This window comes from Lissotriton vulgaris, chromosome 1_1 (assembly GCF_964263255.1).
Source record: "Lissotriton vulgaris chromosome 1_1, aLisVul1.2, whole genome shotgun sequence".
NCBI lineage: Eukaryota > Metazoa > Chordata > Amphibia > Caudata > Salamandridae > Lissotriton > Lissotriton vulgaris.
In genome coordinates this window covers 438,935,848-438,958,356 of record NC_141685.1, presented here as the reverse complement: position 1 = coordinate 438,958,356, position 22,509 = coordinate 438,935,848, and the positions used below count along the sequence as shown (strand labels likewise).

The 22,509-nt window shown below is 47.2% G+C and overlaps 1 protein-coding gene across 1 annotated transcript in view; it reads left to right on the top strand.

The window, feature by feature from the left end:
- The window catches only part of LOC147747319 (FRAS1-related extracellular matrix protein 1-like), a 1,022,199-nt gene that overhangs the window by 369,007 nt on the left and 630,683 nt on the right, over positions 1 to 22,509 (top strand). Inside the window, exons 17-18 of the mRNA XM_086953165.1 lie at positions 3,450 to 3,635; positions 20,686 to 20,882. Coding sequence (XP_086809291.1) covers positions 3,450 to 3,635; positions 20,686 to 20,882 — 383 coding nt within the window. The remainder of the gene's footprint in view (positions 1 to 3,449; positions 3,636 to 20,685; positions 20,883 to 22,509) is intronic.

The following is a 22,509-nucleotide window of genomic DNA, read 5'->3' as shown; positions in this document are numbered from 1 at the left end:
TTGCCTTTTTCCTAGCATATGCAGTTAAATGTTTGCGTTTTCTCTTGTGTTTTAGTGATACCTTAGCAGGCACCTGGCTTTTGTTTGATTCTAATTCCACCAGTGCCTTTTGATTCTCTCCATTTTTGGTGCCCTCGGTATTCCCTAACAGAGGATCCGGAGGTGGTAGACTTTCGGATTCAACACTGACAGAAGGCCCAGTGGGTGCGAGGTCATGATTAATAAAGGGGGTTGTTTCCTCAGCAATAGAGTGAACCTCAGCCAGGGTGATAATTGGTGTGGGACCAGTAGTGCACTCAGGAGTTTTTGAGGTAGCAATACTACCTAAAGAGGATTTTTTCTTTAGCGCTAATTCGGTAGAGAGCCTCCTAGCTGACTCCAACTCTAGGGATACTCTGTGCTGGAGTTTGGTTATCTCGTTGTCAATTGAAAGACTAGTCCTGGTGATAAAATCATCTAAGGTGCCTGTGGCCTTTTTCGAGGTCTTAGTAGACTTACTCCTAGTTTCACGGACAGACATTGTGTGAGCAATAAGTGAGTTAAAACAAAGCAATAAACCCAATTAAATAACTCACATTAGAAAACCAAGTGGGATGGCCCGGTCCGGTCTTACTCGGTCTATAACGGCCTAAAACGGCCCTGTCTTTGCCCAGTCTTCGCCCGGGCTGCGTCCCGAGCTGCGGGAGTAGGATGTTGTAATGTAGGGGGCAAAAGGGGCGGGGGGCGGGCCAGCAGGGAGAGCGGACCGGAAGCTATCCGTCGGTCTTGCAGGGACTTCTGGGAAATGAAGTCCCTGCACGCTCGCAGCCCCGCTGGTTCCTCGCGCCCCTTACCGCCTGAGTCCTGAAGTGCTCCTTCAAGATGCTGCTGCCGCCGACGCCCACCGACGAAGCGGCACCCGCGAAGCGGGTGCGGCGAGAAGTGGGCTGGTGGACTCGTGCGCTGCTGGGATGATGCGCTGGTGCACTACAATGCCTCGTTAGTGAATCCAGAAACCTCCGTTTGAAAAAAGTAAGTGTCCCACAAGGTAGAAAGGCAGGAACCCTTTTATGAACCTTTGATGGGCGGGAGGCGGGCCAGCAGGGAGAGCGGACCGGAAGCTATCCGTCGGTCTTGCAGGGACTTCTGGGAAATGAAGTCCCCGCACGCGCGCAAAGATTTTACCTTCTGAATTAATCTCTGAAATGAAAATCAAAGCACTCCTGGTAGCAAGATTACATGTTGTGGCCACTGGAATATTCTAGATTCTGGATAGCTCATGGACAACGCCTTGCTGAAGCCATTGGTTTTGATGGGAAAATCTCTGAGTGGGAGAAATCCAAATTTTGCAATAGATGAAGCCCTCATGTTGGGCTGATACTTTTCACATTGTCGTTCGTTGAGATTTGTACCTTCAAAATTATTTTTTTTCCACAAACCTTTTTTTTTTTTTTTTAAGCTGCCTCACTAGGGGGTCCATTGCTATGATAAACAGAAGCAGTGATAGTGGGCAGCTTTGCCTTGTGTTATGTTAAGTGAACTGGTTATCATGCCATTCACGCTGATGCACGCTGTGGGTTGGGTAAGTAATAGAGTAATAAGTGATATAAACCCAGCTGGGCAGCCCAGTTTGCACAGTACGGCCTGAAGAAACTGCCATTCGAGCGAGTCGAAGGCCTTCTCTGCGTCCATCAGCACAGCCACCGTCAGCACTGCAGACGCTATTCTAGGCAGAGTTGCAAAAAACGTGCAGAGATTTGATATAATGGATCTGTGTGGAATAATCTCCGACAGTGCTGGTTATATAATTTGCCCGAGGAGCAGCACAAGTCTGGTTGCCACCATTTTACCCAGTATTTTGGTATTAAAATTTACAATGACAGCGGCCTGTAGGACCCGCAATATAAAGGATCCTTTCCTGGTTTTAAAAGTAGTACAATGACAGCTTCCCGCAGTGTGGGAGGGAGAGTACACCCTCTTCTAGTGCCTCCGCATATACTTCCAGTAAGTGCAGTGCCAACATCTCTTTATAGGTATTATAAAAGGCTCTGGTGAATCCATCGGATCCCACGGCTTTGCTCCTGTCTATAGCTTCTATCGCTTGCTTGATTTCCCCAATGCTGAAGGTCTCACTTAGGAATTGTTGCTGCCCATCTGTCAACCACACCATTGCTGTTTCTTCCAGGAAGCTTGTAATATCCCCCTCACCTCCCTTTCGCCTAGTGGTGTACATGTCTGTGAAGTATCTAAGCAGTTCTTGCATATTTCCAGGAGTGTTGGCTATACGTTCATTCTATGGCCCACGTAAGCAGGGTATATACAACTGTCTATGTGGTAGTTTTAGCAGCCGAGCTAGTGTGTGCCCAGTCCTCTCCCCCTCCCCATGCCTTCTGGCTATGGCATATTGCATCTCTCTCTCTGCCGCTTCTTGGTACTCTAGCATCAAGGCCGGCCTCTTAAGCAAATAGTCTGGGGTTAATCTACCTGCCTGATTCAGTTTCGAGAGCTCTTCCTCTATTCTGGCGAGTGTATGCCTGAGCTCCTTCGTGTACGCTTTAAATGCCTCCCACAGTGTGGTCTACGTTGTTACTGACCCTGCACTGCTTTCAAAGTATTCAGTTATTGCCTGTTTAAGTTCACCCCTAAAGACTGTTTCCAATAGCGCCCTCTCTGGGAATCGCTACTGTCACTCTATGCCTCCCGCCCCGGTATGCGCATATTGAGGGCCACCGGGGAATGGTCAGACAGAGTCCGGGGTAGATGTGTGAAATTCTGAATGCAAGGGGTCATGGTACGGGACAGCAACCAGTAGTCCAGTCTTGTCCATGTGTTGCACTAAGCAGCGTGGATGTGTAGGCAAGTTCAGTGGGGTGTAACAGTCGCCACGCATCGTGTTGCACAGACCCATTAGTCTTAAATACCTATTGCAAGTCCTTACCTCTTCGCACTATAATAATCTCGCCTAACGTAGATGTTTTTCCACTCTTTGTTCTTTTCCTGAGTACTCAACGATATTACAGTGGCGGAGTGACCATTCTGACATTTCCGTCGTAATCTGCAAGCTAATGGGCTGCTTGCAGAGCAGGATGGGTGCTGCTAATCATCACCTCCTCAGTGTGGGGATTGTCTGCACATTTTTTGCCAGAGCTGATTTTTGTTTCCTGTCCAACCCTGGCTATTATTTCATTTTGCTGTTTGTAAATCCATGTACTTGTCGGAGCATATTCTGACCATTTATCACAGTCATAGTGTTTTATTGGTCGGAGAAACCACAACGCTCGAAACTAATACAGCCTTTTCCAGGTATCAAACTTCATAATGTCCTTAAAATACATTAATTCATTTCTGTGGAGTTGATTTAATTTTAAACATAAAAGCTTTCAATCTGGTTTGAGAAATTGTTGGTGCCAAATTATTGAGTACATGATTATTCATTTAACACGAGTCGACACTTTCATTCTTTTTTCCAGGAGAGATGCTTATAGTAGATGAAGGATCTTCGGCCTGCATAATTTTTAATCACCTGAGGGGTGATGATGAAGACACGTTGCCTGAGGAGCTAACCTTCATCCTCGAGACGACTCCACAATTTGGCTACCTTGAGAACACACTGCCAACCCCAGGTTATGAGAAGAGCAATGCAGGAATAAACATAAGTAAGAATTATGTCATTGACCACAACTTTGCTTCTTTTTTAATCCTATTTCAGTGATGTCAGATGTTAAGTAGGCTGGTGTATTTGTATATTCCTCATGAGTGGGAATAATTTTGAAAGTTGGAGAATGAGTAGTTATTCAATATGAGGTCAACCATCATTGGTCTGACTGCAAAGGTGTATTATGTATAGAACGCATCGTCTCACTCTGTACCATGGCACACCGTAACTGGACCGGGACAGTAAACCCTATTCAGTGAACTGACTGTTCACAGTACGGACGAGGATATGCCTTAGCACCGTAAATAGCTCTTTAATGAAAGGTAGACTTCATGTTTGAAGCAGACGGTCTGAATTTCAAAGGGGATCAGAGATCCCATTAAGGGTGGGTGCAATGAAGCTCTGCATCCACCTGCCTGGATGGTCCTTCGGACTGGTGGAACCTCATTGCAGGGGGTGCATGGTCTTTCCACCACTTCTTTGTGGCACACAGTCAGTGCACCTCATGGTCACCTTTTTGCTCTAGAATGCCCCTTTATGATTACACTGAGGCAGGATCTGCACCAGCACAATCCGTATTACGTATTCCTCTTCACTGCATTTCAGTTATTGTTGTTAGATTGACAAAAGCCAATGTTTATTAAAATAGCATGCTGATCTTTCACAATCTGTTAGTTATTATTACTAATCAAATGATTAGCTTTCTAGGCCCTTGACGTTGCAAATACACTCTGTAACATGTTAGTGCATTCATGTTTGGCATACAGTTAGGCCTGATTTGTATGTATGAGTGATGAGTCACCAGAAAAAGCTTGTCACTTATATTACCCCCGTCTTGTACAATGATTGATAAATTACCCCAGTCTTGTGTGAGCTTTTATACTTGATAATGACATGGAAGGTTTTTTAATTATGAATGATGTTAGTCTGTTAAATATGAATCTTGTCAATGTGCATGTAGTATGTTTGTAAAGCAAAAGAATGACTCAATGAGCCGAAGAGCTTAGTTGATTTTATATTACCATGCTTCATTTTTTTTTTAAAGTAATTTTTATTGTAGACACATATTGCTCAGGCTAATACTCATATATATACAGTATCGTTCAGGGTGCTGTATCACGTTATTACACTTCTCATTTTACACAGCCTACAGGCCCACATCCCCGAGGCCGGGCGGCGATAAGTTCTCAGCTCCCTCATGCCTGGTGTCAGTGCTGCAGGAGTAGCGTTCCACAGTAGTGTGTGTGTGTCTACTTTTAGCCCCTCTTCTAAGTCATCTACAAAACTCCCCTCCATCCCCCCCCCCACTTACTCATAGAAAAACTCCCCCCTCTGTCCCTCCTCCCCCCATCATCCGCTCAAGGGTCGCTTGATGTGTACTTCTAGGCTTGATCGCAATTCTCCTACGTCTACTGGCTCTGCCCCCTCTTGATTAATTTAAGTTGCTGCCCCTGTCCGCACTAAGGACCTCCATCTCGTCTACCACCCCGCTATCCCTGAGGGCCTGCACCAGCATCTCCCAGGCCGTCGCCAGTTCCAACGCCCTCGTATTAGTGGTTCTGCGCCCCATCTGGTACCTATATGTACTATCACAGGCCGCCCATTTCAGGAATTCGTTGTACCACCGCCTATGAGTTGGGCCCGACCTTGCCTTCCAGTTTCTGGTTATCTCCCGCTTGGCTACTATCAAACCCATATCAATAAATTTGCTTGAGAGCTTGTTTTTGGAGGTATGTGGGAACCAATGCAGGAGACACGCCGCTGGGTCAAATTCGACGGTCCATTCCGTCACCTCATTCAGGGTCTCTCCCACGTCCTGCCAGTAGTCCCGGAGGGCCGGGCAAGACCATAACATATGTACCAGCTCAGCACCCTCTGCAGTACAGCGGGGGCACGTCGCGTCAGTCGCGCCAAAATATCTCTTAATCCTCCCGGGAGTCATGTACGCCCTGTGCAATATATAATAATGGATAATTTGAAATCTCGCGTTCCTTGTGCTGTTACGCGCCCGACGTACAAGCTGTGCCCATGTCGTGTCAGGTATGTCCTTGCCCAAGTCAGTTTCCCACTTGGTTTTTAGCGTTCACGAAGCATCCTGTTATATGAACAAGTCACCGCCTTTACCGTTCCCGCTGTCATCATGGTGTATTGGCAAGCCATAGACTTTTCAGGCTCCGCCAATCCCATTCCCCAGTGCTTCTGTATCAGTCTTATTATCGCTGCGTGAAGGAGGTAACCTCCCCGTGAGAGGTCGAAACGTTCCTGAAGGGCCGGAAATGGGAGGAGCTCCCCGTTTTCAAAAAGGTCCCCTATTACCTGTACCCCCGCCTCCTCCCATTGCTGCAATCGGGACCAGTCGCCCCCGTGCGGCAGCGCTGTCAGCATGCCCAACGGCATTTTCGGGGGATATGGGTGTCGTATCCCCGCTCGCCTCTGCGCCCGGTTCCAGCACTGCCGAAATGTGTTCTGCTCAAGGGTCAAGTCCCGAACAGCAATTTTTTGTCTCAAAGCAATATAGGCCAGTACATGCCGTGGCGTGCCTCTCAGTCTTCCATCCTCCGGACCCCGATATACTCGTGCCACTTCCTGCGTGAATACCTGCAGTTGGGCAGCGAGATAGTAGAGCTCGTAGTCCGGGACTGCCAGACCCCCCTCCTCTTTCAGACGGGTGAGTGTTGCCAATGCCACCCTACATCTGCCCGCTCCCCACAGGAATGTGGTTAACTGTGTTCTGAGTTGTCGGAAAAAGGAGCTGGGAATCCAGATCAGAAGCGTTCGGAAGTAATATAACAACCGTGGCAACGCCACCATCTTCAAGAGGGCTATCCTACCAGCAATAGAGAGTGGAAGCGTGGCCCAGAAGGCCATGCTGCCCTTCAGCCCTCGCACACATCTCTCTACATTGCCCTCGAACAAGGCCGCAGCTGAGTGGTAAATATGAACGCCAAGGTAATGGAGACAAGTCGGTTCCCAAGCAAGCAATGGCCGGTGGTCAGGCCGGGCGGTGTCCTCCCGCATCGGAAAAAGGCTCGTCTTGGCCCAATTGACCTTCAGCCCCGAGAGCCTACCAAATCGTCCTAGCAGCTCTTCCGCGCCGTCGAGCTCTGTCGCGTCATTTTCAAGAAACAACAGGAGGTCATCGGCGTACAGCGAGATAAACTGCTGCTCACCTCTGGCTTGCACACCTGCAAAATACCGCTCCGTTCGGGCCCCAGCCGCCAGCGGTTCAATCGCTAGCCCGAACAATAGGGGGGACAGGGAGCAACCCTGCCGGGTACCTCTCTCCACCGGGTACTGGTGGGAAACCAAGGTCCCAACTCTCACTCTCGCTACTGCCGCTGCATAAAGCACCCTCGTCCATCGGATATAACCCGCTCCTAACCCGAAGCGTTCCATGAGCGTGTATAGATAGTCCCACTCTAGGCTATCGAACGCTTTCTCAATGTCAACCGAAAGAACTAATGGGGTTCTGCCTTCCTCCTGCGAGTCTTCCATGAGGCGGACGAGCCGTCTAATATTGAGTGTCGTGTTCCGGGCAGGGATAAAGCCGTTCTGATCCTCATGGATCAGGGTGGGCATGTGCTGTAAGAGCCTCGCCGCCAGTATAGAGCTCAAGATTTTATAGTCAGCAGTTAGCATGGAAAGCGGCCTATAAGACGCGGGGCTGCTGCTCTCTCTGCCGGGTTTCAGAATCGGTATTACTATCGCTTCTCGCATTGACTGGGGGAGCCGGCCTGCAGCTCCGGCCTCCTTGTAAACGGATTGAAGCCGCGGCGCTAAGATGTCCACATACTTGCTATAAAATTCAATGGGCAACCCATCTATTCCTGGCGTCTTATTACGGGCCATTTTCTTAATAGCTCCTCTGATCTCCCCCAAATCAATGTCTCTCCCCAAGTCCTTCGCTTGCTCTTCATCTAACCGCGGCAGGGAAAGGCCATCGAGGAAAGTTGCTGCCTCTTCCCCCCGGTCGCCCTGGACACTTCGATATAGGCCCTTATAATATTTTTGGAAGCCTTCCACTATGGCCGACTGGGTGTAGGATATACGGCCCTCCTCATCTGCGATGTGCAAAATGGGGGAGCAACATTTCGTGGGGTTTGCAAGCCACGCCAGCAGGGTGCTTGACTTATCCCCCTCCACATGAGAGCGCAGTGTATATGCTCGATGGTCGAAAGCTCGAAGCCTCTCTACCTCGACCGCCACCGCTTCTCTAGCCGAGCTAACTGTCTCCTGGAGCTCCGGACGGCCTGGTCGTCCCTTCTCTGCCTCTTGCAATTTTGTGTCTGCTCTATCCAGATCCGCTAGCAACACCCTTCTCATGCCCACGTACTTTGTTATACACTGTCCCCTCACCACTACCTTAAAGGCATCCCATTATATTGCCCTAGAGGTTGCGGACCCCTCATTGTCGGTAAAATACTGGATCAAGCCCTCCTCCAGGGCCGCCCCAAAAAGCGGATCCTCCAGAGTTTCCGGCCTGAGTTTCCAGGTCGGTACTCTGGGCTTTTCAATTACCCAGGCTAAATGAATCAAGAGCGGATTATGATCCGAGATTGTCCTTGTTAAGTATTCAGCCCAGGTAACGGACGGTAGCACTTCCTGCGAGCATAAAATCGCATCTAGCCTGACGTGGAGATCGTGTAACCCGGAAACGAATAATCCCGATCGGTTGGATGTTGTGCTCGCCATGCATCAGTCAGCCCCCAGCTCTCCTGCCATTCTCGTCTACCCTTGGTGATTCGATGCACCGGGGAGTCCCTCAGGGGTGGGTGCGATCTATCCAAGCTCACGTCCGCTATGGAGTTAAAGTCCCCTCCTACAAGTATCGGGCCCACTAGGAAGCGCGCCAGTGTCCCTGACAGCCCTGCATAAAAAGCCAATTGTTCTATATTCGGGGCATACACACTACAAAAGACAATGTCTCTGCCTCTCAGTTTGCCCTCCACCACTACATACCTCCCCTCTGGATCTATCAGCTGTCGTGTCAGTTGGAAAGGTGTTCCCGCTCTGATCCATATCAGGGCTCCCCTGGCATAACCAGAGTAAGAAGTGTGAAATACCTGCCCCCTCCATCTCCTCTGCAGTGCCACCCCTTCCTGCTTTGTGATGTGTGTTTCCTGAAGAAGCGCAATGTGTATCCCTCTTCTCAATAGATAAGCGTGCACCTTATGTCTGCGCTGCATCGTGTGTAGGCCCCGCATGTTCCAGGTTATGCATTTCAATACGTTCGCATCAGCCATTGTCCCGTAGATCAGGGTATTGCCTCCCCTCCATTTTCATTCCCCTGCGGATGATGGTTTCCCCCCCAACCCAAACATGAACTCCCAACTGTCCAGCCCCTAAACATCTCGGGGTCGGCGTCTTCAAAAAAAACCAACAGTCCCCAACTGTACAGCCCCCTCCCCCCCCAGAACAGGCCCCAATATCGAGATACCAGACCCCATCCAAACTCCCTCACCTGACAAAACCAGGTTACTAATACACGGCCGTAGCCGTGGGTGCCTTAAGGGCTAACGGAGCGAGGCTTCGCCTAGAAGGGAGCCATATGGCCCAACCCCGCACCCCTCCCCCTGTCCCCCATAACAGTGCCTAGATGTTTGCCCAGCGCTCAGCCCCGGTTCAGCTTAACCGCTAGTCGGGGGAGTCCCCTCCGGTGCCCTTCCCTTTACCCATCAGATATAAGTCAAATGTTCAGGATCTCTTCCGATGTCTGCGGCGTCACCAATGGGCCTTTGGCATCATGGATCCCTGACAGGTCCGACTCTGAACCCGAGGCCGAAGCATGCGTCTCTGTGTCCGTACCCCGTTTAGACTGGGAGTCCTCCCCTCGTGCCATCGTTTCCACCGCTTGCAGCGCCGCCTTGCGCTCAGCCTCGGTTTGCGAGGCGGTCGGTTTTCTTGCGCCATGTCTCCGTTTGCGCAGTCTTTGCGACTTCCGCAGGGCCGCCGGTGCTCGCTCCCGCTCTTTTTCCCGTTCCTCACGGACCTTGGCCCTGTCCGTTCCCGCCTTGTATGTTTCCCACCAGTCCCAAGCGTCCGCTGCCGAGCTGAAGAACAGCGTTTTGTCGTCCACCACTATCCGGAGTCTGGCCGGGAATAGCAAGGGGTATGAAATCCCCTCAGTCCGCAGCTCTTTTTTAATCGTTAGGAAGGAGGCTCGCAGTCTTTGCGTTTCAAATGTGAAATCAGGAAACAGCGTGACTTTATTATTCGCAATCTGAAATGGGCCAGCATCCCGGGCTCTTTGCAGCAGCAGATCTCTGTCCTTATAATGCAGCAGCTTGGCTACAATCGGTCTCGGTGGTAGGCCAGGTTTAGGCGGTCCGGAGGGAACACGGTGTGCTCTCTCCAAGGTGAAGAAGGGCGACAGGCCCTCTGGTGCTACTTCAGTCTTAAGCCAATTATCGAGAAAGGCTACCATGTCAGTCCCTTCTTTTTCCGGAACACCTACGATTCGCACGTTGCTGCGTCGACTTCTATTTTCCGCATCCTCAGCGCGTCTTTCCAAGATCTGGATTCGGTCTAGGGCATCCGTGAGTTTGCTCTCCAGGGTTTTTTGAGCGGGAGCCAGGTCCTTCAGGGTGATCTCGGCCTCCTTCACCCTGTCTTTCAGCTTGTCGTGGTCTGCTCGGAGTAGGCCAAGCCCCGACGCCACTTGCGCAATATCATTGTGCAGCGTTTCCCGCGTGGTCGTTATGGCCTCCAGGATGCGATCCTGCAGCCGCTGCAGGTCAGTGGGCTCTCCCGTGTCACCCTCCCCTGTCTCCGAGGTCGCCGTACCTTCCTGCTTGCCTCTCGGTTTCCCCATGTTATACAGCGTTTCACCACAAGTCTCTGCCCAGAGTCTGGTCCCTCCGCAGGCTTCCTACCGTTTCACAGGCACCCCCAGCAGACGGTTAAGCTTCGCTGCCTGTTATTTGCAGTCACAGTTGTGATCTCCGCTGCCCAAAGTCTGGGTGATCAGGGGTTCCGCGCTTGCTTCGCTTCTCCCTCGGCTGGCAGCGGATAGGCACTGCTTTCCGCTCTTCACAGGCCCCCCGGCTCAATCTGATCGGCTTCAGCCAGCTGGCTCGGCATAGATGTCGGGGGCCCCCCCCCGCCGTCCCGAGGTTAGCTAGTGCCGCTCCATGTGGCGTATATCGGCTGGAGCCCCAGCCGACGTGCCTGGTCGTCTCTCCTCCAGCGTTTACTCGGCGCTGGGAGTTGCTCAGGTCTCACCGGGTCATCTGCCGTCCTCGCCCGTCCCCCCGCTGCCTCTATGTAGGGCCTGGCGTCCCCGCTCACCGTTTGTCTCTGGGGGGGGAGGGTTCAGGGCAGACACCTCCCTCCGGGCACCCGATGCTTCGGTCTGATCTTCGTCCCCGCGGCAATCACTGGCACCCTCGAGCAGCTTCCTCCAGTCTGCCCAGCCGCCCGGGTCTTTCCGCTCGTAGTAGACCGGCCGCTCCGTGAGGCCGCAGGTGGGGCTCTCGCAGGTCCGCTGAGCCCTCGGGGGGCACTGCTTGTCAGTCCACAGTCGACGGCAATTCCCAGCCGCAGTGCCGGACTCCGATGGTCGGTCGGATCAGCCGGGGCGCAATCATCCTGCTCTCGCGGTCGCCATTTTGGGCGCTCCACCTCCTCGGCTCTGGCGATCACGAGTCGCGGCGGCTGCACTCAGGAGATCAGCCCCGCCGGCGGCACCTCACATGCTCCGCTCACGCCCCTCAAGCTCCCGCTTTCAGACCGCTTCGTCTCCGGGGCTGCGCTGGGCTCCTTGCAGCTTTAGGCAGGATTATCGTGGGGAATGGGCGCAGAGCTCCGGGCTCACGCCGCCATTACCCTCGGCGTTCAAGCCACGCCCCCAGACCATTTTGCTTCATGATGTTATTCTTCAGTGGGTAAGTAGAGCACAGAGTTTCATCCTTCACACGTCTCCAAAATGATAAACCTCAGTTCAGAAGTGCTTGCAATCTCAATAGTTAGTGCTATTTGTTGAGGCTTGTAGACAAACCATTTTCTTCCAGTTCCATTTATGCACAAGTGAAACACCTTCTTCATCATCGAGTCCTTTTATTTCTTCATCTGGATCACTAACATTACAATTGCACCCACGTTTAGGATAGGAGCCAATCCTGTGAAATAATATGGCAGTATATACTCTAGTTTATGCGAAGCTGACCCTAATGTTTCTTTGAATAACCCAAAACACTATTTTCTGCTGTTGTTATGACATTTAATATGCCTGTTGTGTTAAGGGACATGAAGTATAGTCACAGACGCCATTTGAGGCTAGTTAGGGGTCACAGCTGCGACCTCTAACTTGCTCCATGCTACTCCTGGCACTTCATTTTCGAAACTAGATAACGAGACTACCACCCTGATTGGATAACATTGGAGTTACCGTAATAAATGTTATAAATGTAATTCCCAAATGGGAACAGGTAACTAGTTCATGTTTGGTGCCTCTGGAATTGTACTGAAAAATCCTTACTTATGGTGAAGTCAGATTTTAGGTTACAATTCTGAAAATTCTACTTTTAAAAGGTTGGCATTTTCTTACCGTAGCCATTTGGTGCCTGTAGCCTGTCTCTGAGTCACTTGACTGGGTACTATTGACAGTTGGGTTTTGTGCATTCCTCCCAGACAGCCACACACACTGGGGAGTTTAGGTGTGACTAGATGGTTCATTACTGGCAGGATGGGAAGGTGGGGTTGGGCCTAGCCCTATTTATACTTTAATAGGCTGTGTCCAGTCTCCACACGAAAGGCTGCTTACCTCCTGTAGTTAGTCTGGAGCCAGGGTCAGGAAGGTAGGACACCTGTGCACTTCAAAGGCATAACTCAAAAAGCTTCTCCCCAATTCGAAGGTACAACTGGGTATAAATACTTGCCCTCAGACACCAACTCTTTAGAGCACTTCTGGACTTGTGGATACTCTGCAAGGAAGGAGGACTACTGTGCTGCTGAAAGGACTGCCATTCTGCTGGACTGCTTCTCTGAAGGACTGCTGCCCTGCTGTGCTGTCCTGCTGCCATGTTACCTGGGTGAGAAGAACTGGGCCTGCATCTGTTCAACCCAGAATCCCAGAGTGCCTCCAAGGCCTAGATTACTGGCTCTGCCATCTGTGCATCTACCCTGCTAAGTGGTGCCACCCCTGGCCTGGACCCTTGGAAGTGGGCTCAAGGTGCTCTGCCAACCTCTATGTATCCCACGGAACTGACGAATCTCCTCTGCTGCATGGCACAATCCAGAGCAGAACCATTGCATTGTAGCTTTTGCGTGCATTGGACTCTTCACAAAGACCTGCATGGCCACTGCAGACTGCTCCTCCTTTGGATCAGCCACTGTGCAATGCATCCTTTGTGCAGGCTCTAACATCCCTTGTCGACTGCAGCCTCAACAACGACACCAGAATCCGCATCGGAGCCCAGCCTTGCAATTTCTCGGATCCGACACCGGCTTTGCAAAGCTAGCCCCATCTACGGGATCCTCGACAATGCAGGTCCTTTCATCACAGCCATGCCACATCTAGGAACCGATGCATCACTCTGGATGAATGCCGAATCATTGATGAGGATCCTTGTAACGCTCCGCAAATCAGGGTTTAAGGTACTCTGTTCCGCAGGCCTAACTGGGTCCTGGTAGCCAGCCCACAGTCCATCATGGTCAACCTCAACTTGTGACTTTGTCTTGGTCCGGCGCGATCAGATGTCCACAAGCTCTATTCTCACTAAAATCTTTAAGATTACAAATATCTGGTTCTACTGATTGGATTTTTATTGTTTTGGTCTTGTTTTATTTATTAAAAATTTACTCTATGTTTCTATCTTGGTCTCCTGACAAGGATTGGTATTGCTGCTTGACCAGGGCTTGCACTGTGGTCAACCAACAACCCAATCTTTCACACTGACCCAAAGATTTGAGGATCTAATTCCTCCAAGTGGATACCATTTTGCAGGGTGGCTACAATTCTTCTTTGAGACACTCCTCTAGTAACTTTATGCACTTCACTTTGATTATTTTGCTTTTGAAGTATTGCAACTCTATTCTCTACATCCAGAATATAATCTCTGTACACAATCCATATAATGAAAACCACTGTTATTATTCAAATTGTCAGCAAAATCTATGTAAATGCAAGTCAGGCATAAGTCCCAGGTGGTCTAATATATTCTTTCATACCATCCTTACATTCATAACATTTGTTTAGTAAAGGAAACTTTACATTAACTTTATTCCTTTCATTCAGCAGATTCTTCAATATTGTAATTTAAAGGAATAGTCTCACATTCTGATAATTTTGTAATCAAATCTTGACACTGCAGTTACTGGAACACTCAAAATGTTCCCCTAATTCAAATGTAGAGATGTTATAGCTCGAAATGTCACATTATCAACAGTTCTTTCAGTACTTAGCCCTTGTTGATCTGTGCTCTGTACTGGTTGCTCTTCATTTCTATGAGGGGTTCTTGCAGAAACATGTTCTGCGACAAATCTGCTGGTAGTATATTCTCTGGCAGTTTCGCTGGTCTGTATACAGTTTATGCAACATAATATGGTTCACTGTTCCCACTGTCAGCAGTCTTGTTCACTTTTACATGGGCAATAGGGGTAGTATTATTGATGCTTTTTGTTCTTTTTGTTGCCTGTACTAGTACAGGACCTCTATAGGTCAGACCAAACTCTCCCTTCAATCCCTATCTCTGTACCACAAGGTCTATAACCTTCGGTAACCAGCACGCCACTGGATCTGGAGTAGGAGTTCAGGTCTGAATTGGGCAATCCCAGCTATGCTTCAAATTCTGCAACAGAGTAAGACATGATTGATCATGTGGATCTTCCCATTCTGGAATGTCTAGTATATATATTTTTGCTCTCAGGACAATTTCATAATTAAAGCAGTAGGGAAATATGGGCATAATATTTATTGCTCTTTGTGCACATAACTGGTTTTGGTCCCATGACCCACCTCTGCCTTTGCAGTCAAGGCTTGTTTAAACATACCATCGCTCTCCCTCTACCCCATTTGAGGCGAACCTAAATGGGTGTGATAATTGAAGACTTACTCCCAATTTAGCAAGAGCACGCGCTAATGCCCTAGAAGTAAAAGCTAGTGAGTCAACGATAAAGATATTTTTCTAAAAGGACTCTAGATGGTTGATCTTTTAGGAGGATAGATCCATGATAATCTCTTATCCTAATACTCCCCCTATTTTTAATCATACCGACCAGAGGTTAACATAAATTAGGGGGCACCTACTAGTCGGGTATGTTTAAACCACACACCATCTCCCCCACTCCCTTTCTTTTTAGAACAACATCTTTATTATTGTATATAACAGCAGCAAGTGCTCCCACGAAGTTCGCAGCATACCCCGATCTGCCGTGGAACGGGATGGACCCGATGATGAAGCATGCCACCAAGGGGTAACCCTGGTGCGTGAGAGTTTTACAAGAAAACTTGTGTTTTTCTTCAGTGGAGAGTTATTTTTCACATACCTGTACTGGGTTTCTTTTTGTTGGAACTACTTGTGTATAGAGGAGGCCAAACCCAGTGTATCCTCCCACTCCCTCCTTCCTTTTTGATACATCTAGCTGGTACTAGCCAAGTTTAACATTGTAGCATTGTACTTGAACTTAAGGGTACCCTTTGCACTGCAAGTTTACCCTGAAACAGTCTTAAGTGTTTACTGTGTCTCAAAGGCACTTCAGAATGGATGATATGCAGATGTGCCAGCGCCTTGAGACCCTCACGGGTGAGTAGTGCGCTATATAAACAAACTCCTGATTGATTGATTGATTGATGGAGGTTCAGTCCTGACTTCATGAATAGCTCATCTGCATCTGCATGTTCAATGTAAGAGTAAAATACCTCTGCAGTATACACTGGCTTTTCTCCGACCACAAGAACTATTTCACCTACATTTAAGAAAAATTCCTACCAGTCAAACTGCCAGTAAGGTCTGGGCCTACATTTTCTAACTTACCCTCCTCCGGTCCTCCAGTCATCGCTCACAAAGACTGAAACACAGGACTTATGTCCTTGAAGTATTTAACAAACCTCAGTGGGAGTAGGGGACACCCACCCTATCTCGGAGAAGGATCACAAAACGCCACAGACATCTTTGGTTTTATTTTGTGCGCATCACTTATTAGGGTTTCAGGACCTCGTGGATCCCTAAGGTTTGAGCCACATGGAAGGGTACCATGTTGTATACTCAGAAATCAAAAGGCACAGCTGGAAATATTTCCTTAGCCCCTTAAGGATCTTGCTTATTGCACCTCTTCTAGGGAAAAGGAAAATGGGCACGTGTCTCCCACTCTTCTCTGTGATGAGCTAGGGTCATCTAGATCCAGAAAGTTATGAGTCAGACAACCCTATCTCTAGGGATTCTTTCCAGATCTGTGAATCCTCTACCTGGCCCCTGAACGCATTAGACAAATGCAGCTACTGGTGTTTCATAATAATAGGTTACATTTAATGCACAATCAGCAGCCACGATATAAAGTAAAATAAATGTTACAAAGACCGAAAGCATTAGATATCACATGGCTCTACTCTCTGCAATGAATTGGTCTAAAACTCTACCTAACACCTAGATCTATTTTATTATCAGCCTCATGGTAATTGTATTGGCAGTGCGATTTGTCTTTTCCTCACTAACTAATGCTAAACCATGTGCAATCCCCGGATACTTTCGAAAGCTTCCAGGCTGATTTTGTGCGCAACGAGTCTTTGTGTCTGTCCCTCCCATGTTATTTGCTCTTTATATCTTCCTCCCCAATGATTCTCTATGGAGAGAGGAGTAAGGAGTTGTAGTTACAGTCCCTTGTGTCCGCATCACAGAATGAACAATGTCTGTCAGAGACACATCTGAAAGATAAGTGAAAGTATCATGCTTACTTCCACGTATTCTCTTCACTGGATCGGATGGCCTTGTTATGTAATTCCCTCCGTGAACCTCTCCGGAAAATATGAGTTTTCCTATCCACTGCATTTGTGTTATTTTTTTTTCTAAAATAATATGGCGATCTACGTTAACTCCTATCACCATTTAAAGTATTTGCTGTCTTGCCCCCAAGCATTGTACATGCACTCTTCAGTGCATTCGTGTTTGCCTTACAATTAGGGCTGATTTGTATGTAACATGCACGTGTCATCACAAAAACCCTGTCACAATCGTTGCAGCCTCAATGTGTTTTTGCAGGAGGGCACTTTAATTCTCTCTCTAAAGTATGAGAGATTGTCCTATCCTTGGGGTACATAATTATCTGATAGCGAAATTTGGAGCTTGTTCTATAAAGGAACATCCGAGTGATCTCTATATATGTAACCACTACCTATTATCATAAACCGTACTTAGAAGAGTCCAAATTTCAACCTCACAATTTTACTTCAATTAAAATTCCTTTCTCTTTCAAGCTAACATGCTGTAACATCCTGTTTGCTTTCATAAGGATTTATAATGCCATGCACGCTAGTAACTTCAGTTATTGCCTTGCAGAGTGTATGCAGCAAAAAATAAGTCCTATTTCACCTTCATTTAAGGTAAATCCCTACCGGTCAAATAGCCAGATATCCTTTCTATGAGGAGCTGCTGAATAGGATTTTCTGCTGCAGAGAAAAAGCAGAAACGCTGCACCTTGAGCAGATCGGCAAGAACATAGGTCCCAGTTTTCTCTTGGTTCTCGCAGCACTTTTTGACTGAAATTGTAGTCCCGGGTTTTGGATTTGGGAAATCTGGGCACCTTTACTTCCAAAGATCCAGGATTGGAAGTGGAAGTTCAGGACTCACTCAAGCTAGGACAGGTGCAGGTTCAAGATGGTTCGTGCCTTTTTCTGTCTCTGAGGCTCTGATCAGGAGGCCAGTGAACTAGCTCTTGGAGTCACTCTGGAATTCCTGGATTGAAACAGAAAAAAAGATCTAAGGCAGCAGGGCAGTCCTCTTGGTGCAGCAGGGCAGTCCTCTTGGTGCAGCAGGGCAAAACTCTGAAGTACAGCAGCAGGCCACAGGCAGGAGGACAGTCCTCACAGTTGTCTGCTGGTCCAGACGCGAACTGAAGAGTGGGTCTCATGTGTCTGAATTTTATACCTGTTGCCAGCTAGAAAAAACATCTGACGGTTACCCCCCACAGACGTGTCTGGAATTGCCTGCCTTCCTGCCCTGGACCCAGGATGCCTGGGGTGCAGAAAAAGCTAGGGTGAAGTTTTGTGTGTGAGGCCTGAGGCAGCTGCTTTGAAGTGGAAGTGGGGCTGTGTACAGCTGCGTCCACCATCCTGCCAACACCCAGTCCCCCTACTGCATGGCTGTCTAGGAGGAATCCACAAAGGCCAACTACACCTAGTCACGAGAAGCAGGATGCAGGCACCAAATTGTTAGGGCACAAAAATGTCTACTTGCTCTCCATGCCGCAGGAGTCAAGCTATCCTGGCTGTTGAGGGCTGAAAGCCCTATATCAGTCCTAGGATGCTTGTTTCCAGTCCAGGGTGGACCTGGCCTGGCAGTTCGGGCTTGACTGTTCCCATTGGGTGCATGGTCAAGACTGATTTGCATATGGCTGGGTCCACACTGGTATGACATGGTGAGCAAAAAAGATGGATTTAAGCCCAGATCTCTGTACTGGGGTGAATGCATTACATTGTTCTGCATTCTGACCATCAATTTTCTTTTTTGCATTTGTCACACGAGTGGGACGGGTATGCCCAGACGTGGGTCATGCTCTCCATGCCACTGGAGTCAAGCTTTCCTGGCTGATGAGGGCTGAAAGCCCAAAACCAGTCCTAGGTTGCTTGTTTCCATTCCAGGGAGGACCTGGCCTGGCAGTTCAGGCTGGACTGTTTCCATTGGGCGCAGGGTCATGACTGATTTGCATATGGCTTGGTACAACCTGGTATGGCATGGTGAGCAAAAAACAATGGATTTAGGCACAGATCTCTGTACTGGGTGAACGTCTGACATTGTTCTGCATTCTGTCCATCAATTGTTCTTTTTACTTTTTAAAAGTGACATTTTTAGATCTGTGACTTAAAATTTGACTTTACCTTTAAAGAAGAATTTAAACTACAATTCTTTATACAACAAACATGACATTTCTACCTGCTCCCAAACTAACGTTATCACTTATTAAATGTAATAAGCTAACCCAATGTTATCCTATTGGAGAATTAGTAGTCATTGTAGTGAAAATAAAGTTGTGAATTAATCACCACCAGGACGTGTAAAACTTTAAAATACATGTGCTGTGGTGCAGCTGCCAGAGCCGCTGACTCCGGAACACAGGGGCTCTCAGTTCGATCCCCGGCGCCGGCGGCAGGTTAGTCCAGCACCATATGACTCTGGGCAATAGCTCTTCCCTACGACCCCCAGTGCCGGGACACCTCGCTTGACGTAGCTGCTCGCTTTACAAATGCTGGTATTATATGTCCAACCTAACTTTTCAATTATAATTCACATTGCCCTATGAGCTTCTTAGGGCCTACCACAGTGTTGACTTTATGTTATAAAAATGGAGTTTTAATTGGCAAAAGGTTTATTTTGCCAAGTCGAATTCACAGTTTAAAACTGCACACAGCCTCCAATGGCTACTTAAGTGGGTGGCATAATAAGTGCGGCAGACCCATTAGTAGCATTTAATTTACTGGCCCTGGGTAAATGGTATACCACTTTACTAGGGACATATAAGTAAATTAAATATGATAATCAGGTGCAAGCCAATTTTACCATGTGTTAGGGAGTGAGCACAAGCACTTTAGCACTGGTAAAGTACACAGAGTGCTAAGGCTAACAAACCCAAATCAGCAAAACAGGAGGGGAGAAGACAAGAAGTTTGTGGGAAAACCACCATAAGGCGCACTGGTCCAACAATGATGCTGATGCATTAATATTTATGTTAAATGAAATATAATGCATCCTATTTGGGTGCAAATGAGGGTAGCAGTATCAGAAAAGATTAATACAATACAACCTCCACATCAATCTCAAATTCCAATGGGTGTCTTGGGCCGGCACACAGTACTTTTTCAGGCATATTGGGAGTATATTATGAACCTTTAAGTAAGAAACAATGTAAACGATGTAAAAGCAGTGGGAGAAACGGATTAATGGAAACTGTGATTAAACATTTAAAGAATTCTGAAGGATTAGTGGTCAGAATGTTGATAGTTCTAGGGTAAGATATAGCCACCTAATTATAATGTTATATCTGAAGCTTTAGAAAAAGTCAGGAAACCAACGTTCTTTAAAGAAATCAAATTGCGTGCCCATAATAATGAATGATTGTAAAATACGATGTCCTAGATAGTATGAAATAAATCGGCGATATATTTAATGGTATGTGAGCTGAGAGAATGAACATTTTCATAGAACTGGATATTAGTAAGAAGGGACAAAACTGCAGAATTAAGTGCTATTTATAAACAGAATAGATGTTAATGTATAATATTCGATTCATGTGCGTGGTATCAAAAATAAATTGAAATCGAAAATGTGAAGTGATGTGTAACTTCCTGGTCTATGCCCTAGAGCCTCCTGTGCATCAGTACAGTGGTTGGTCCCTAGTGGTCCTGTAGTGTCACTATTACAAAACGAATCAACGAATACCTATTCCTACTATAAGGGTGAGGGAGAAATAGAGTGAAGCCAGATGTGTTGATTATATGATTTTAGATGTTGTTCTCAGTTTCTTTTGCTCAATCGAGGTACCATTAGGCGCATTTGGCTTGGAAATTAGAATATTCCAAATCTTTTTTCCGTGACTCTAGAGCAGGGGTCTCCAAACCGGTCCTGGAGGGCCGGATCCATGCCAGAATTTTTGGATATCCCCATTGAGATACATGTAGTTATTTTAAAAATCTGGCATGGATCCTGCCCTCCAGGACCGGTTTGGAGACCCCTGCTCTAGAGAAAGTGCTAATTATCTTTAGGTTCCAGGAGCACGCACGTTTAAGTAATCATTCACTTAATTAATTGCTTTTTCTGCGGATTATCAAATGATGGTGCTTGCACGAATCAGAACAATGCCTTTTGCATAAACCTAATCAAAGTATCATGTCTTGTTTTTAAAAGGTTCGTTCCGTCTTTGGGATCTGAAGGCTGGTTACATCAACTACGTGCAGTCAAAGCACCAGCACCTGGAGCCCACTGCAGATCACTTCATGGTGTCTGTCAGTGATGGAGTTCACAAGTCCATGGCCACGCCTTTCTATGTCCTCATCAGCCCCACTAACGATGAAACCCCGGAAGTACATATGAAGAATCTGACGGTAGCGTACATACACCATTTTGTATCTAGCCTTTTACCTGCTTTGTGCAGCCCTGATGAGAAATTACCTTAATTACAGCAACTAGCACACTCTGCTTACAAATGCTAACTCAGATCAGTGTTTTATATGTTTATTTGATGATTGCATTAAAAAGACCACAAAAAAAATGTGCCCAATATATGCATCAGGGAGCTGTTCCTAATACAGAAATGGACATCTTTGCTTGTTAAGGGAGTAATTTTGCTCAGGCAGAATCGAGGCTTGCTGTGCGGGGCAGAATTGTCGATGGGCAGTGTTATCTGCATTACCTCATGCTTGCATAGGTGGGGATTTGTTTTTGTTTTTTAGTAGACAAACTTCAGGAGAAGCTATAAGAATAATGGATGAAGGCTTCACAGCATACCTGAAGATCAATTGGAAAAGTCCCAACTATTGGGTTTGCAGTCATCGGATATATATGCTTAGGAGTATCTTGGTGCAGCAAGGAATGAGTATGTTCACAATTTAGAGCAGAATCCCATGTACTACTGTCAAACATCTGTCCTCCAAATTGCTAAGCTGCTTTAGATCTAGAAGTCCACTCAAGATTCTGAGTACTGGCCTAGCATACGGGCCGAGCACAGTGATGACACTTTATGGGAACAAAACCAGTCTACGTTCCTCTCTCACCTCCTCTGGCAACTAGATCATTCTGGAGTAGAAGAGTAGAGTGTCAGTCAACAGCCTGCACCTAATTAGCTTGTTCAAAGTTGATGGTTTTGTTTACAATGTTCATGAAGGTCTGTGAAAAAATGTACAAATTCACAAAGGTTGCAAAGCTTCTTGAATTACTTCTTCCATATTTCAATTTTGAGTTTTGTGACAATTTGTCTCTCGTATCCCTCTTCACACTAACAAAATAATTCCACAATGCCTTTGTGCAGAGAAAGGTTGTGGACAGGGAAATGTCCTGCAAACATTTACACTTGCGATAGATCAGCTTTGCAAAAGTAGCTTTTGGCAAACAAGTCTTCATACATGCTTTTGCCAAGTTGACTGGGTTCAATTCAATTGCAAATTAGCTCACTATGCAGTGAAAATTATTTTACTATGCATAATGAGTTTAATCAGGCAAAGGTACTCCATGAAACATCGCAATAAAGGCTGAAAATTTGAAACGTAACAAATATTTGCGGGTTAAAAAAAACGCTTTGTATGCTAACATGACCTCCGCTGAGACTGGGGCTAGACAAATAAGCAAGGGGAGCTTGTTGTCTGGATAGACAAGGTGATTCAGAAGGCAGGTTTAACATGCAAAAAGAGTATCTGAAAGTTTGGAAGGAGAAGGGCAGGACAGAAGCTGAGTACTGGAGAGGATTGGGACACTGGACATGAAGTGGCAAATGTCAGCAGAGACAAGTAGAAAAGGAGGTATACACTGTACAACAAACAATAGGTTGACAATAAGAAAGTGCAAAGCATAAGTAAAACAGACAAACTATCAAAAGTGAGCTTTGAAGGCACACCACTTAAATGGAAAACGATCTAGCAATACGTCAAGGAGCAGTTAATCTCAGTCGTAGAGGACACTCAGCCACTCCTAAGGAAGAAGAATGCTGAGTGAATATCCGTGCAAGAGGCACCCAAC